Source organism: Venturia canescens, chromosome 1, assembly GCF_019457755.1.
Source record: "Venturia canescens isolate UGA chromosome 1, ASM1945775v1, whole genome shotgun sequence".
In the NCBI taxonomy this organism is placed as follows: domain Eukaryota; kingdom Metazoa; phylum Arthropoda; class Insecta; order Hymenoptera; family Ichneumonidae; genus Venturia; species Venturia canescens.
The window spans coordinates 27,990,479-28,007,898 of NC_057421.1; the positions used below are offsets into that span (position 1 = coordinate 27,990,479).

General features: G+C 40.0%; 2 protein-coding genes across 6 annotated transcripts in view; one reads left to right on the plus strand and one right to left on the minus strand.

Annotated features, from left to right (window-relative positions):
* Positions 1-67: 67 nt before the first annotated feature.
* Positions 68-17,420, plus strand: part of wmd (serine-threonine kinase receptor-associated protein wmd) — a 76,334-nt gene continuing 58,981 nt past the window's right edge. Inside the window, exon 1 of the mRNA XM_043430920.1 lies at positions 68-311. Within this exon, the coding sequence (XP_043286855.1) occupies positions 221-311 (91 nt within the window). The 5' untranslated portion in view covers positions 68-220. The remainder of the gene's footprint in view (positions 312-17,420) is intronic.
* Positions 8,350-17,255, minus strand: ENGase (Endo-beta-N-acetylglucosaminidase). Of its 5 annotated transcripts, none has more exons than XM_043430830.1 (9): positions 15,560-17,255; positions 14,887-15,161; positions 13,784-14,239; positions 13,507-13,678; positions 13,200-13,418; positions 12,786-13,129; positions 12,513-12,698; positions 12,296-12,405; positions 8,350-9,324 (listed from the first exon to the last, which is right to left on the minus strand). In XM_043430830.1, the coding sequence occupies exons 1-9, from the start codon at positions 15,569-15,571 to the stop codon at positions 9,251-9,253; spliced, it is 1,848 nt and encodes a 615-aa protein (XP_043286765.1). In that variant the 5' UTR covers positions 15,572-17,255; the 3' UTR covers positions 8,350-9,250. The 5 variants fall into 5 exon arrangements, with proteins under 5 accessions (XP_043286765.1, XP_043286799.1, XP_043286773.1 ...); XM_043430864.1 differs by having other exon boundaries at positions 14,887-15,106; positions 15,510-17,255; XM_043430838.1 differs by having other exon boundaries at positions 15,510-17,255.

Genomic DNA, 17,420 nt, shown 5'->3' on the forward strand with positions numbered 1-17,420 from the left:
GACGTTTCAAGCCACACCTCCCAACGGAGCCTCGATCTTTTACAGTCTCTCCCCCAGGTGGAAAAAAATACAAGTTTTACCAAACAATTTTCACCAAGTTTTTTGCTTTCCTCAACATTTTCCAAGCTTCGCCGAGTAAAAGAATGTAGAAAAAAACGTACGGCAGTCGTACTAAAAAAACAGAGAATTCACAACACAAGAAAAGAGACGTGTGACAACAATGACAATCTCAATTTCAACAATCGGAATGCACCAAAATTTGAGCATGCCAAGTACCCTGCAAAGAGCGTCGACTCGCTTCCATGAACGCAGTGAGTATTTTTTTCACCATTTATCGAATATTTATTCTGTTACAACGTATTCATTAATATTGGCAAGATTCGTTTTTTATGATTATTTCGCATTAGTTCAGTTTCTCGAATATTCTCGCGGTACGGCAAGCTGCACGCTCTCTCGTTCACCAGATCCCATAGGCTTGTGTACTCTAACCTCATATATAGATATTCGTACTATGTAGAGTAGACGTCGGATACTAGTATTATAATAGCACGTGTGTACGTGAGATACCTGACCCGCGTTCCACTGCACGCGAGGCTTTTCACACAGTTGCATACGCTTTTGTGTACACACATTCACATTATATCTATGTGCATGTATTTATAAGACAGCATAGCTTGTAATCTTTTTCCTCTCTCGTCTCTCACCTTTTACAAACATTCTTTTGATATACTTGTACGCTCCATGTTCTACGATTCCATATCTGCATTAATCTATAAACATAAATATTTTTCAAATTATAATATTATTATAAACAAGAGACTAATTGATAATATAAAAAAAGAAATGTTCAATATATAATAATTAATTGTAGTAAATATTTAGAACATGAAATTAAAAAATTTGGAATATATTTTATAAAATTATATTTTCATTTGATAAACATCAATTTTTTTTTTGTCGGGGAAGGAAAGAATATTAATAATAATTACATAATTATATATAATCAATAAATTTATTTGTTTACATAGAAAATTTTAATTGTTTATTTAAATGAATATATAATTATTTATAAGATTATAATTAAGTCGTCTTTTTTGCCCCGTCTCTGGATACGTATTTATGCACGAAATGTAGAATTCTGTGTTTTATATATGGGACGGATGATTTTGATGCTACATTTTCTCGCTGCGTGTGTAAAACCCGACAGAAATGCGTCTTCACTTTTTTCCTCTCTCATTTGACATCGTAATGGATTTAATGACACTCGCGCGAGCACACAGAAATTCATACACGATGTCTTCCTGGCATTGAGCTTCGAGAAGAAATTTCTCTGTGGTCACGTGTGCTTTCCTCGCTCATCGTTCATGCGCCTATAGTGCTATAAACTCTCTCGCAGGAGCAAAACGACCTAGCGAAGAGCATAATCTACGAAAGAGTTTGCAGAGCGATCATTGTACTCTCAACTTGGAGGAAAATGTATAAGAAGATGAAGAGATATTGTGTCGCTGTACGTGTGCGCGTGCGTGAGCGTCAGTCTCTTAAGTATGTTTGTATACAAAGCCTGAATATCATACACGAGTCAGCTAGCCGCGCGAATATTACTGTACATCGATGCGGTTCGACACACAACGCAGAGTTAATCGTGCCAGCTCTCTCGTTACTTCAGCTCGCACGCTTTATAACTTTTGTTTCCAGCGCGTATCCCCGCGAAACTCTCTTTTTTATTAATTATTTTTCCGTTCGTTTTTTTTTATCGAGATTCCCTCCGTTCGCTCGATGGTGGTTTAGTCGGGAATGGTTTTTAAATAAAAGTTTTTTCGTGAAAAATTTATCATTCGGTGATGCATGGATAATTTTTGTTTTGAAATTCAGCGTATTTGAATGTCAATGGATTTTTGCAGTGAAAATAACCGTCTAGAAAGTCCCAAGTTGTTCAATATTTCATGCATCGATTTGTAGGAACTTTCTGCCCTGTTAATATTGTACGAATGAATTTTGACTCGGGTAATAAAAAAGACGACGAAATACGTCGCCATAAATCGTAAAGATCAACCGATTAATTAATCCTGCGACATTTTTAATGATCCATGACTTTCTACAACGATGACACAACAGCTCGTAAAAATTGTGGAAAAAGTTGCCGATCGCGAATTATCACGAGCATTTAGATAATCGTAAAATACTGTAAATATGGTACCGCGATCGCGTTCGACAATGAGTATCGGCGTTACGGGATATCGGTGCCGTGTAAGGTTTAAGTACAAGTTTCGAGACCAAGTATATTCCGCGAGGAGAGAACGCGCTCTTCGAACCTCGAAAGGTTTCTCCCCAGTGAGCGCGCTTGCCTTTCTACCGAAGCATTCACGAGCGAGGAGAAATGCTCCGCGAGCTCGAATCGTAGTTTATGGATATTCAACGTATAGATATAAAGAAACGTCGAGTATATGTAGTACATTGTATTGCTATTATTATATAGGAGGCGCTCGTGTTTCCCTCACGAGCGCCATGTCACTCTGCGCCAAAATCTGGTCCCTCGTATCGCGCCTTTTTGTGCTATTTTTCTAAAACTTCTGGATCTTTACCAGCGCGAGTGTTCCAATCTTTCTTCGGTGATATCGCAAATTTTTAAAAATTTTCTCCCCACACTGTTCGTACCAATAATCTGGCATCCTTCGGCCGTTGACATTCCGGTTTATCAAGTATGCGCACGCAGGTTAGTAAATGAGGTTAGGGCACTCGATTAGCGTTACGCTTACACAACAGGTTCTACGATCTCAAAATTTCTCCAATTATTCGTTTGACGATCGACATAAAACGGATGCATATTTATAGGCGAAGTGATTAGCTCACACTTTGAAAGGAGCTTGTAACGAAACTTTTATACGGAATGTGTTTCGCGCCTGTAAGAACGTTCAGACAAAAAATGAAAACAAGATCAACGGATTCTTCGAGTTTGGAAAGACGGGAAGAGAAAACGGAAGAGATCTTGTCTCCACGGAATTTTAAATGCGGAAGAAGGAACATCGATGGACGTAAATAAATCGCGGATAACAGTTGACACAGCGAGTTAATTACCCATGCCGTACAAACTCTATTGCGAACGGTCGGAGATCGAGTTGCGTCAGTCGACGCGATATCGTGATCTGCTTAGGCCCTCATCGCAGGTTGCAAGACATGCAAAAAAACAATCGTTGAAACGAAGTGCATAATTTGCCCGATAAGTGCGCTGCTGTCGAGCATTAGTGAAATTATCTGTAAATTGACAGACACTAGACAGTATTCGGTGAGCTTTCGAATGATTAATTTCAGGAAATGTTCTGAAGAAGCGTGCTGCGCGAGATCGACGATTGATCAAGGAAGCAATTATTTCTGTTAATAATGTGATCTCCAGATGCGACACACGAATGGGTCATTGACATGCGCAAATACAGAGGAAATATCTCGACTCTTTTTCACGGCGTCAAAAGTACGCAACAAACGAAAAAATGGCGTTGCATCCAGCCTAATCGAGTCTACCCTCGCGTAGTTAGTCGACTTTTAATCTTACCGTTTACTATTATTTGAAACACACCAACAGGTATTTATGATCAATCACTGTTTTTTCACTGGTCAATGACATCGTAACTGGACAACTGTAATTATTATGGGATACGATGAGATTCGATTACAGCGTGTGTGTTTCGCAGACTTTCGATCTGCTCGGAACGTGGAGCCGGTTCGAATGGGCGTACATGGATGTAGGCTCGAAGGTATTCGCAAAGGATCTCTTTGACTGCTCTCGTGTGTAGCTCGAACGTTCGAGAATAATTGGCCCAGCGAGTCTCGAACTCGAAATAACAGACTTTAAGGTTCTCGTCGTTCTCGTTATAGATCGAAAACTATGGCTGCGGTATCCGAGTCAAAGCGCCCTCTGTGTGCGCTTGAAGTCGACTTCTACCGCTTGTAATATCCTCGTTTTGTTACTAACTACAAAAATACGGGAAACTCGATACGAAAAAAAATCTGCACGTCGCGACATCTCGATTCGAGTTTCACACTTCGTGTTAATTATCATATTTATCTTGTGCGAAGACAATAATTTTATTACGATGCGCGCGTATCCATAGCGTCTGCAAATGCACGAAATGGATCGTTTTTTTTTCGATAATTACGGGCATTTTGTACAGTCAAAATATTCGCTGTCACAAGACGTGTCACGTTTTAGCGAATTCGACCGCTCCAGAGTCAAAACGCTAAGGGGGCGTTTACATCGTCGTTCTTCTCGTTGGAAGGTAAGTTTTCTGATGTTTTACGCAAATTATTTCGTACGTCTAATTTCGCGAGTGATGTAACCCGTTCGAGGTAGGGCCGCGTGATTACTTCGGTGTGTGACTCGCCCGAACAATTTTTTGCACAGCGACCGTTGACGGACGCCTCTAGAAAATCACTCGGAATACTTTATAGGTTATGTTGACAGTTGCGCAACATCGAACCCACATTGTAACGCGAGGGTTTAAGCGAAGCACACTTGCGAAGATATTTATAATTGGAAAGTACTCAAGAGCGCCATTACGGTCAAAGAAAGTCGGCAATAAATTTCCCTGTGTAGATGTTCGTCGTATGTCCGCGTATATTAATTGTGGTGAGGTATCTTCGGAGATAACTCGTTGAATTTCGACCCCATGCAAAGTGAAATTACAAGTGAGATTTTTTGCAACGAAAGGATCGCCGAAAGGGAAATTCGATGGTAATGAATCGTGTTCATTTTTCAGTATTTTTCATTTAAAAATTTCGATTTTACCTCGCTTCCTTTCGAGAAAGTGTGCGCGTGCGAGGTGCTTGACGCGACTGCCGGACAGATTCATAGGAAAATAGAAACAGCAAATCTATGCTGCGCCGTTTCGGAGCGTGAAAATATAAAAATCATCGATTTAAAGAAAAATAATAAATAGCCAGTTCCGCCTGTCAAGACTCCTCGAAAGTGCTCGATCATTGTTCGCGCATTCGAGATCGCAACGACTACTAATAAGAGAAAGAGAAATTTGCGGAGAGTTTGAAAAATATAAATATAGAATATAACACATTTATAAGGCACAATTGATAAATCATTCATGAGAGCATCGATATTCTTTGGTACGTTTGACACGAGTGAGTTGAAAATCCGTGTACAACAGGTGGAATTTCGTGTCGATCGCCTTTCCGCTACATCGATACCTTTCAAGCGGTAGGAGAGGCATGCAGCCGCCCATATAATCGATATCGAGTCCGGAAGCAGCAACATTCCATCGAGTGCTCGCTACGCATTCGTTCTGTAAATAATTCATTCATTCGGCAATAATAAGAGCGGTGAAAGTTCTGTGAAATATTGCGTCGTCATCGTGTGTCATTCGAGCTTTTGTTGGTCAGTTACGAAATGGGTTGATAAATCAAATTTCTCCCAACGCAGTGTCGGCAGTGTTCGAATAAGTTACATCAGTTTACGGTGCAAAAATCCAAGTATCGGGACACTCACAGAAAACAAACGAAATAAATATTTACGTCCAGTTTCTCCGAGGGAAAAAGTCATCGATCTCAATTAAGACTGCATCATGTTGATTAATGCACATCAATGTCCGAGTTGGGAGCCGGTTCGTCAACAAACTTGTCGAGGACGCCATTGCTTTTTGTTTCGTTGATATGCGGCGCATGCGCAGATCATCAAACGTTAAAAGCCGAGGTAAAAGCAGTTTCCTGAGAAAGCTTTTTTTCATCATCGACTTGCGTGAGCTGACAGAGTTTTTGTATAATCGGTCAAACTGTATCGAAAAAATGTCGACGATGAAAATTTGAGGTTATCTATGCACGCTCTCAACGCCTGGATATTTTGGAATTTCTATCGTGCTTCTTTCTCTTTCCGCGTTTCACGATACCGGTAATCCCGCGTTCCAATCGGTTCGTGATGCTCTTTCCACGATCCACCGAAGAATCACATCATCAAGTTGAGTGTCTTGGAAGTGAGAAAATAAATGCTCTCCGCTTTTCCTATTCCGCAAACATTTTTTTTTTTTCGTAAATTTTATTCGAAATTTATTACAGTCAAAAATTGGAATAGTAAGTGTTAACGACACGCGCGGAACTACTGAACCGAATCTCGCAACAATTCTTTGTTTTTGTATTTTTATTATTTGAAAAATTTGTCGAACAATATCGAGCTCGAGACGTGCCCGTGAAAGAAGGCGAATCCGTTGACAAGAGCGTGGGGATTCCCGCATTGTTTCTACAAATAAATTCTATCTCGGTAGAAGAATTAATGTGATACGATTACACAGTGGAGTTCGCGTGTACGAGGTCACTGCGATGACGACAAAACCTTCACTCACGGCTACACCATCATAAAATTAGCAATGTTAACAATAATTATTTCCCGTATTGCAATCGTAACGTGTTTTGTTGGTGTGGTACAGAGAACGCAACGTACGGCGGGTACGCGTGTGAAACGTGATACGGAGAAACACGAAACTACAAGATTCAAGTAGTAGCAACGAAGGGAATCGCCTTTGTAGACGGGTAGACGGCGTGCTCTATCTCGGGCTGGCCTTGCATTAGAAGATTTTTTTATACAGTTATATACACTGAGCCGTTAAGTAATTAACATATGGAACGATACTGCGTTGCTTGGGAGGAGCTTCGAAAACTCGGAAATAAGTTCGGTTGAGTCGCTGAGTGCACGTTACGTCCGTAATCCGTTTCGTTCGCAGAATCATATTTGTAATTAGTGATCAGTGTTTACAGCGCCGCCTTTCGGAATAACCGGAACTCACTCCGCGCCGGATCGTCCACAGGATTCCAATAATTACATTTAAATTGATTTGAATGAAAGAAAAAATACCAGGGTAGCAGCAGACAAGCAGAAAATGCCTGGTTGCTGTAAGAGTCGGCTCTGTTTCATTTTGTACACGCGTACTAAGTAGTCAGTAAAGCAATAGTGGCTTCGGTGCGATTGGTGGGCTGACCGAACTTTTTCCATGTGCATTGTATTTCAGAATGATTTTCATGTTTGTTCTTTATTAGATGATTTATCGGGTAAGTTAAGTTATTTGAAATGTCTCGTGTATAATTCACTACAAGTTTTTTTTTAATATTGACGTCAAGACGCTACCGTTGAAACTCAGTCGAAAACTCAAGAACTCTAACCCTGCGATCTTACGGAAAGTCATGGCATCTGGTGGCGAATTTTGAACTAAAAATCATGCGACATCTATATTTGTTCATACTCGGTCATTCCTGCATGTCAGTTTCCGAAGTCAATAAATTTTGTTTTTGAGGTTAGAAAAAGCGTTTTTTCCATTTCGGTTTCCAGGACGTTTTTTTGGTGTTTGTATTCGTGTATGACAACGACAAGTAGTGTGGACCCGTTACGTTATTTTGTTATTCATATTATTAAGGCCTTATGCAATGTTCATTCATATCGTTGTGAGAGTGTGAAAGAATAACCGGCGAAACGATAAACACGATCGTATGCAGCTTTCTGCGATATGGTGCTTGCGTTTATGGGGGGCTGTGGATGATAATGAACGTGGTTTATGCCCGTCGGAACACGCGAGAAAAAAATATTAACAAACTAATATTCACGCTAATTACGGAAAAAGTCTCGCATCCTCACAGTTTGAGCTGTTTTGCAAACGAGTTCGTGGAAGCTTGAGCGTACCACAGAATTGCTCGAATAGAGGGTCATATGTGAATTCGCGAGGATGTACGAATTATTCTAACCTCGCGTTAGTGTGTGTGCGCGCGTGTGATACGATCTCGCAGTGACGGCGAAGGTCAACATCTAAGGCTACAAGAAGTGCCCTCTGTGAGCATCGTTGTAAATTCGTTTCGTCGTTTCTCACAGGCTTTTAGTAAGAATAAGAAAGATTGTATGCAAATAAAAATAAAGAATTTAAAAAAGTACTTGCTGACTTTACCGGAGACATTTGCTGAGACCGCGAGATAATGGTTCCCCGTTTGTAAAAATTATTTATCCCAACGTTTCTCTTTCTTCTATTCTTCCCATAATAACAGTATTAACAACAATTATATTACATAGGTACAGTAATTGACTTTGACTATGTAGAATTATAGAAATCTTTAGCAAAGATTCGCTTTCATCATCAATTTCCCACGAGAGTAACGCTAAGAATTGAGAGAAATGCGTGTCGCGCAGACAAGCTCCGCGTACTCTCGTCCATTGAAGAGAAAATCATTTTCTAATGCAGTAAAAAAAATAGATATCATAACCTTACCTGCGCAGTAATACGAAAAGGGTGTTGTTGTTATGAGAAATATTTCCAATTGCTAAACACTGCTATTAGAACCAATCAAAATATATTTCGATATCGACTAACGATGCAACGTTGACAGTTTTTTATTACTCGTAAAAAACGACTCAAAACTTTTTACAAATGGGATACATATTTTGGTCGTAAAATGTAGGCGAATTATACAATGATTAATGCGATTCTATGCGAATCAACGATAATTTGTACTCTTGCAATTAAATACAATGGATAATTTATACCGTCGGTGACTGCACGTAGCTATGAGAGGGGAGAGAGAGAGAGAGAAAACGTTGTTCGCCCACTTTCATCTCGTCCGCGTGGCGCATTGTCGCCGGCGCAATTTCACCGTGGCCACCTGCCGCGGTAAAGTCGCATTAGTCTCCATACCACGGCGTTCTCTTCTTCGTAATGACGAATTGAGTGAGTACCAGAGATAATGGGTCGGAGACTTCTCCGTCGTCTCCGGAGAGTAACACGAGCGGTCACGTTTTACTTTCGCGAGTGAGAGACCGAGAGCTTCGCTCGGGCAAGTATACTTTTACGACTCCGGTTTCGCCTATCTCGCGGTAGGAAGAAGCTGCGAGGAATGCAAAATTGCGACGTTACAGCCAAGACGAGAGGAATTTAGAGGGTGAGGTACGGAGATGAGATTATTACATCGCAGGGTAAAAAGGATGATTTTGCTTGGAAATTAGAGAACCGATAATAACAGCGAGAGGAAGAAAGCTAGGGAATTGTCTCGTTTTTTCCTTTATTTCGATCGTAAAGCAGTTTTCTGTGATTCCCGTTGCGTGGCGCTGCGCGCTGGTAGCGGCTCGCCTTGGCCAACCCGCCAACCCAGGAAAACACTGATCTCATCTTGTAAATATGATCGCTATTATGCGAGGGAGCGTCGGTTTTTCGTTCGACTTCTCCTTCTCATGTTTCAATACGCATACACGTTAAAATTGGTCGAAGAATAAGTGACTTTATTAACCATCATATTCCCAAGAATCTCTAGACGAATTAGTCCTCTCGTAATCTTCGCTCTGCTGTGAATGTACATCTGGAAGTAAATAAAAACAAAAGTATAGTGAGCTCTTAAGTGATATTTTCGGAAAAGAAAAATCGTAATAAATGTTATTATGGAGGCTGCAGACCTGGAATTTTTAAGGTTATTTACCGCGCTCCAAAGCAAAAACGTTTACAATTTAGCTCGAGTTCTCGGGTTCCTCGTCTTTTTTGCAAGTAGCAACGATTAGCTGCCGCCACAAATTACAGATTCACGTGTTCAATTATTCATTCGGAAGATTTTTAGTACACTCTACGGTCTCTTTTATTAACTCATGTTATTTCGTTGCCATTTAAATCCGGTTCAGTCGTTATTCGATAACCCGAATCGAAAGAGTAAATATAGAGGGAAGAAAAGCACGGCGAGAAAAATGGAGTACTCGAGGCGAATGCACGGCGTGGTAAAATCATCGAGGGAATTTCAACGAGACACCCCGGGTCTTGTCACGAATTACAAAAACCTTGCGTTACGACACGCGACTTGAACTACGCAACGATGATCCGGGACGTTCGTGTCCCGGTCGAGATAACCTATTTCGTCGCACCGCAACGTCGTGGATCGAATCGTTAAATTTTCTCGAAAGCAAAATTTGTTCCCAACGTTCATAATCATCTGTAAGTTTTTCAATCGATCGTAACTAATTAATTTATGCATTTCCGGTGAAGCAACCGATGTGTCGATAGATCTGCGGAACACCGAAGGCGTCAGATGCGCGAATGTAACTGTTTGTTGCGTGACGAAATAAGAATGCTGGAGGCTCGCCATTTTTCTTTCATTACTACCTTTTTACTTTATTCGCAACTGCACGCTTTAAAGTTGCGTGTAGCGTTGTCAACCGTCCCGTTGTCTTTGACCGAGAGCTCGTGTGTGTACCTACGTCCACGAATAATTTGTTTTACAATATACGCACGCATCTCCAGGTGTCCTCGTTACAGGCAAATACCGTTTCATTTTACGTAGGTAGAATTCCGTGTGAGGAAAAAAATATCAACATGAAAGATTATCTCGAATCAGCGCGGATCTCGGCAGTTCCAACGCTTCTTCAAAATTATGAAAGGTTAACTTGTGCCAGAGCTTGGACGTGCGTGTGAATTCACGACAAACAGAACACGAAGCTCGTTTTAATGTTAAATTTATAAAGTGCTTCTTCTGCGGCAACATCATGATCATCCGATGCTCACGAGCGCTGAATGAAAATGACAGAAAATCGTGTTGCAACTGAAGCGACTGACGATCTTTTTTTTTTCTTACTTTGGAAATGAAGACGCGCGATCTCAATTATGAAAATATTTAATAAAGATGTAATATTCCATGATTTTATGTTAATCAGTCGAGATAAAATGCCTGAGCAGGATCGATGAACGAGTCGAGCGGAAAGTAACGGTAGCTTTCGGAAAAAATAGCTCAAATGGCATATTTACATACGCAGACAGAACTTGATACCGTAGTTGTATGGCGAGCGGAAAGTACAAAATGAACACTTATTTAATCGGTTTACAGGTCAGTGTGAGAACCGGCCGGCGCTGGGTGGTCGGAACTGTTTTTTTCACACTCGTAATTTTTTATTCTTTTTTTTCGTCTGTATCCCCAAAGTGGATAATGAATGAAAACAAAATGAAGTAAAAAAAACATAATGGTATTGTGGCCTCGTTCCGTCGGGGTCGCTGCTTCGTTTTCGGCTTTTACATTGTCTCACTTGGCGGCGCTGGAGCATTGTGGGTAAAATCCAAAAAACTGACGTGCGCAGTAGCCAACTGCGCATGTCTAAACAGCGAACGGTGTTAGGGCCGAGAATTGCGAAAAGGACGGGTAAACATGCGTGTCAGTGAAAAATCTATCGAAAATATCAATTTGAAACACAAATCTAATGGACGTTTCTCACGTGGCGATGAAATAAAATGAAACTGTACGAAATAGTAATTTCCGTGAGATATAAGATTAGGGTAAAACAATTTTGGACGTGGAATCAGAATTTCAGTGAGTCCCTTTCAGGACTGTTAGTCAATCTGTTCCTTCCACCGCCATATTTGTTCGAACATAACTCACTGCGGGAATCGAAACAACACGGATCTTCAAAGGCTGTTCCGTTATGACGCGCGAATTTTCCGAAAATATATTGCTGGATCAGATGAGACTAAGAACGATTTCACGAGCGTTCTAAATTCCTGAAACGGACCTTCGTACGTAATTTGTTAAAGAAATTGCGTCATGGTTGCGAGGTGACACTCGAGACGCGTACGGATTCGAGCAATGCATACATAACACGATGGATATTATCGATGGATTGGCTAAGAACTATCTTCACTATTTACGATTGTGTCGAAGATTGCACAAGCTCGGTCGCTGTAATGCAACACCGGCGCATAGCCATTATGTACGATTCTTTGGCTCGCGCGCTAACACGTTAAAAATATCGGAGGGCGTCGAACGGGTTCGCAACGTGACGGCCATCCGTGTACGCCTGTCGCGTGTCAGCGGTCTAACTCATTTCATTACTCGCCTGTCCTTTCACCGTATTTAAAAGTTATTTGAATGTAGTTGGATTCGTGAAGATGAGAAACGCGGTTTCTCATCTTCATCGCGGTTTCTGATCCACAGTAGCGGACTCGACAACAACATTTTGTGATTTTCAATAATTGGATCGTTCATCTCCGCAGAAGTGCTAAATTTTGATCATTTTATAAATTAAATTGACAATTGAAGTATTCAATCAATCCGGGGTGTTGAGTGAACTGAATTAAAAACTACCAGGAAATTTTGGAGCTCGAAATATTTGAATGAGTCGAAGTTGCTCTGCTGAAATTGCAGTAACTTTTATTACGAGTTTCGACGTTCCCGTTTACGTGATGATTCACGACATGCTGGCATTACCTCAACTTTTATAGCGATTTCCATTACATTTATCGTGTGTAGCATTTTTCAATTATTTCAAGCGAATCCTTGAATAAAGCGTTTTGTCACTTACCCCGTCGCTCCCTCATCGGTTCTATGACGATTTCGCCGACACAGCATTTTCCAATAACATTTAAAGCCACTCCGATTTCATTGACTGTTCGAAGGTTTGTGAAATAGATGCTAACAAAATAGAGAATCATTTTTATCATTTTTTCCGCTTTCACCTTCGTCATCAGCACTTGTCAAAAAAGTATTTTTACTGTTTTTCGATTTCTGTCGTTTCCTACCTTTTTCGCCACTGGGAATCGAGCTCGCGAGTCTCGACAGGTGCTAGAAATATTGATCCGCCGTCATTTCCGAGTATCAAATTTGGGTCTCTCAACGAATGTTGCTGCCACCTGTCAGTTTGCCTCTTCTTGTAAACCAAGCTCGCCTCGATCGTTTGATCGAAATCTATGTGAACTAGGAACAGCCTGCAATCGAAGGTCTCATTAGTTTCCGGTAGTTGCAGTGGCCCACGATAAATATTCGTCGAAAAATCATTTTTCATTGGCTCGCACCGATGATATCTCGTATTATCGTTGAAAATTAACTCCAAGGAGCTGCCTCCTTCGTAAGAGTCCTCGGTGCATGATTCCGTATGATTAATTGGGGGTACCGAAATTTTTGGAACGAAGCTTATTTTATTGCCGTTTACTTTGATCGTCTCGAAGGAAGTTTCGAACGTGGACACGGGTCTTTCGACCGGCGCGTTTTTATCCTTTGGCTCAACCGGCGTTGGAATGTCGACGAAGGTGAATTTGGAATGTAATCCAGGAGCTAAAATTTGTGGTTTTTGGATGGAGAGATTGTAAAACGGATTCCCCGGCAAAATTCCACTGCCGGCAGTTATTCCGGGCACTGTCTATTTTCAAACGAAGTAAATTATCATCGATTTCGTATATTTCTTTATTTATTATTTTTCGTATCTCTACCTGGCCTTGGCGATAATAATTAAGTCCGGAACCACGACAAAAAGACGTTGAAAAAATTTCCTTATCGTAAATCGGCACGTGGACGTAAAGGTAAGGGATGAGCTGAGACCAAAAAATGTTTTCTATTTTGATAAATGTCTCCGGTCCAAAATTCTCGTGAGTCCAACCCGGCGCAAATATCGCCACGGACAAACCCTGCCTTCGGATTCTTTCGAGAGCCTGAAAAAAAATGTTTTTTTACTTGTCACATATCGCTGCAAGGTCGAAACCTGGCATGAGCAGCGAATATTTTTGGGGCTTTATTTACATGAGCCGAGTTGAAGCCCCCGCCTCCTGGACAACCTCGACCCCAAACATCGAGACCAACGTAGACGTCGAAAACCCTCTTGCTTTTATCGGCAACCGCAAAACTATTTGCTAAGCTCGAGTCTGACCAATTGTAGTTGAGGAAAATTCCGTCGCAACTGTCGAAAAAACTCCTGAAATTGGGATTCGCGATGATATTTTATTTGTCCGTTAAAATTTAAATTTTCATGTTTCAACAACTATTCGAGGGCTCTTATTAAGCAAACAAAAAGGCTTACTCGTTGTGGAAATTGAGCTCGTTCTGCCAGTTCAATTTGCCATCTTGTGCGCTAACACTGTCGTACCAAATGATTTCGGACCCCTCGATTTCCGTGTGAATACTTTCCCTCAGGTAATTGACGAAGTAGATCAAGTCGTCGATTTTAGTGACGTTTATTTCGTTCTCGACGTTCAACAACCAACCCTCGAATTTGTAGAATTTTGCTAACCGTACAAGAGCATCGGCGAATTTTCTCGTCTCGTTCCTGTCGGATAAAACACGTTCCCAAACGCCTACACCGTCCGCACCCTCACTTATCAAAGTCCCGAGGATTTTAACACCGTGGTTATGTGCAGCGTTTATCCAACCGTAGGGCGGTATGGTTACTAATTTGTGACTAAAGTAGATGAAGGTATCGATCATGCTCCAGTGATAAAAAAGGTACGAGTCGTGAGCCGTAGATCCGTTGATAAATCTTTGAAAATAAATTATTTCAAATTTTATTCAGTCACTTTTGCCACCCGATGAAAAAAAAAATAAAGTGTCAAACGATGAAAAAACAAAAGTTTCCACAATAAGCGATACTGTCAAGGGTGCAGTTAAAGTTCTCAACAGCGGCCAGAAAAGAAATATTTCAAAGTATATAATGATTCAAAGCGATATCATTTGGAATATCGATAGTAACTTGATTTTCCTAGTACAGAAAATACCACTTTGCCTGAGTACTCGAATATTTTTCAATAATATTGAGTAGAAATAGTTCTTGGGAAACTTCTATTCAAAATTTATTGAGAACCACGTAAAGTTTTCTTTTTCTACTATTATTTCACACCTGTTAAACTTCACAATAAACGAAACAGAGTTTGCGGCTTTTCTTGGTCGTTGACAACTTTTTTGGATCACAATGAGAATTGGTTGAAAAGCTTAACATGTAGAATCTACAGACCAAATGGTAGAAGTTTAGAAGATAAAAATTTAAGAAATTGATGCAAGAGATCTTGTCGTTTTTCAATGTCAAAGAATTCAGTGTAACATTAATGTGGTTTCATTTTTTTGCACTAAAGATTTTGAGCCAAGTGATTTTTTGTCTTCTAGAAACTCTAAAACTTCCTCTTCGTATACCTGTCTTCCAAGTAGCCTCCTTTCATGTCATGACAGATTATCGTTTTGGGCTGACCATCTCGGTGCAACTTCTTTAGTCTCCCGGTCCCCACATCCGCTTGTTCTCCTCGGTAAACATATTCGGTACATTCACGAAGATCCTTTACTTCAGGCCACAAAATCAAGTTGTCCAGGTTTGAGTATAGATCATCCAAATTTTTGAAAGGCTCTGCAACAACAGCTTCCATCGCGAGAGTTGATTTTTTATCGGCTTGCTGTGCGCCAGTCATTCCTAGCTGGATAACAACGAACTGACTAATTGACTATTTCTACTGCTTTTTATACCTTGGTTGACAAAGAGCTTTTTAATGCGGTGTGTGCTCAAAAGACAAAAAGTTGAAAAGCAGGAACTGAGCTATCGCTAAAGATTCTCTACGGTTACATGGGTTTGAAAGACTGTAATCTTCTGTGGTTAATTATCTATGAATGCACTCGTGGCATTATCGTGGTCAGGATAACTATTACGAGGACTATGCGATTTTAGCCCACGCCTGATAACAATACACTGATGTCAGAACTCATAGATACGATTTTTGAGGTTATGCCTATCAAACTTCAAATTCAATTACGCAATGATGACTCACGGACGTAGAACAAACGCGTTATTTTTTTCCTAATAAAACTTTGTATTTACGTCGTTTTCCATCAATATTTTCTTTCACGTGACATTGTGACACTCATTTATTGTTACTCGCTTAAACTGTATCAAAATGTACAATGGTAAGGGCAGGGAAAATAATTGACACGAATCATGAAAAACGATATTTATACAGTTGTTTTACAATCACAATTATTGATATACATGAATTTAAGGTGGGATGATGATTAGATGTCTTTGAATCGTTGAAAGATAAAAAAATTTAATCAACCGCGAGAGTAAACAGTAAAAAAATTATTTCACATGATTATGGCTACGTTCGGAGGTCGCCATGTGCACTAAAATCATGCTATTCATATAGCATGAAAGGTTTATAGACAGATGTAACTACGAAGATGTTTTTTTACAGTTTATTATCATATAGACGTCTTCAATATAAAGGTTTAACAATTATACGACGTTCATGTTTTTTGTGAAATACCAATGAAGGTAATAGTGTTCATAAATCAAAGGGTTATTGGAGTTTCGTATTCGTACGTCGATCAAGTTTGTGTTTTTGACATTGTAGATTGCGCCACCGATCGGCCAGGTTGATTTGAATTTTCAGCTGAGATTGGCGAGTTGATCGATGATTTGCTATCTCGAACCGTAATTGAATATTGAAATACGATAATATTCATGATCACTGACAAGTGCATTTTTCACGAATTGTGATTAAAATACATTCCGAATATTCAAAAAAACCTATTGTTTTTCTTGCACAACACGGTTATCGATGCATACTTCTCTGATTAGTTCCGTTAACCGCCGTGGAAGTGTAGAACGTAATAGCGCCACGTCCTGTTTCGAATAGAGCCAACCGTCAAACTATCAAACTAATAAATTATTATCGCTAACAAGAGGGTGAAAGTGGCAATCTGCTGTAAATTTGTCGCTTTTTTATTCTTTGGTCATGCACGCGTTTTTTCTGGCCGTTTGAAAAAGGTTTTGAGGAAGTTACGCGTCTAGTTCAGCCAAAGGTGATACGAATAGAGATCATGTTCTCGTTTAAATCTGCTGAACTTTTGAAAAATAAGTGAATCCCAAAATGTGAAGTGTACAGCATGGTACAGTTTTTTTTTTATTTCTCGCGATTGTTATACATTGTATCTCGTTGAACAGAAACAAACGAGTGCGCACTGCTTTACAAGTGGACAACTAAGCAACGAAGTTATTTCGTTTTCCGGTGCATGCAAGTGGACGACGCGCAAGACGATTTTGAGTGCTTATATACCGATACATTTTTCAACAATCCAGGATGGTCCCGTAGATGTACCATTCTTTGTTGCTAGACATATTTTTGTCTCGAATAACGGAAAATGCAATGAGTCTCCTCACAATTCACCGTCCCGTATAAAACGCCAAATCCAGAGGGAGCTACGCTTTCTCGGTGAGTTATAGTTATATAATTTCTCTCTCCTGACAAAGTTATATCCCCTGGCTGTGAAGCAATCGATAAAACATTCGAGCATCCAGCTTTTTCAAACAAAAAATGATCACTTTTATATCCATGTGACTCGGAAACCGTTTATTTAACTTTGTTGTGCACATTGGAAGTAATTTCTGTCGGCACATTGCCAGGTTGGTGAAACAAGCCAATTATTCTTTATTCAAAATCGATCGAAAATCTTTACAAACATTTATTTCAGTTTTTACATTGTTTTTTTTATGCTCTAAAAATTAATTCGCAATTATTGAGCTACAATACGGAAAACATCGAAATAAAAATTACGGAATATGATTGTTTTCGAAGCAGGCCAATTTTTCGGAAAATTCTGACTAAACCGATTCCAAAGATTGCACCATACACAATATATTTATAAGTAGATATGTGAAATTTTAAGTTGTTTCTTTTATC

What these genes read in the sequence shown, in the direction of transcription:
- ENGase (XM_043430830.1), bottom strand. An exon ending in GAGCTCAATTTCCACAACGA is followed by an intron (nt 13,679 to 13,783) that starts GTAAGCCTTTTT and finishes TCCCAATTTCAG; the next exon opens with GAGTTTTTTCGACAGTTGCG. An exon ending in ATTATTATCGCCAAGGCCAG is followed by an intron (nt 13,130 to 13,199) that starts GTAGAGATACGA and finishes GTTTGAAAATAG; the next exon opens with ACAGTGCCCGGAATAACTGC.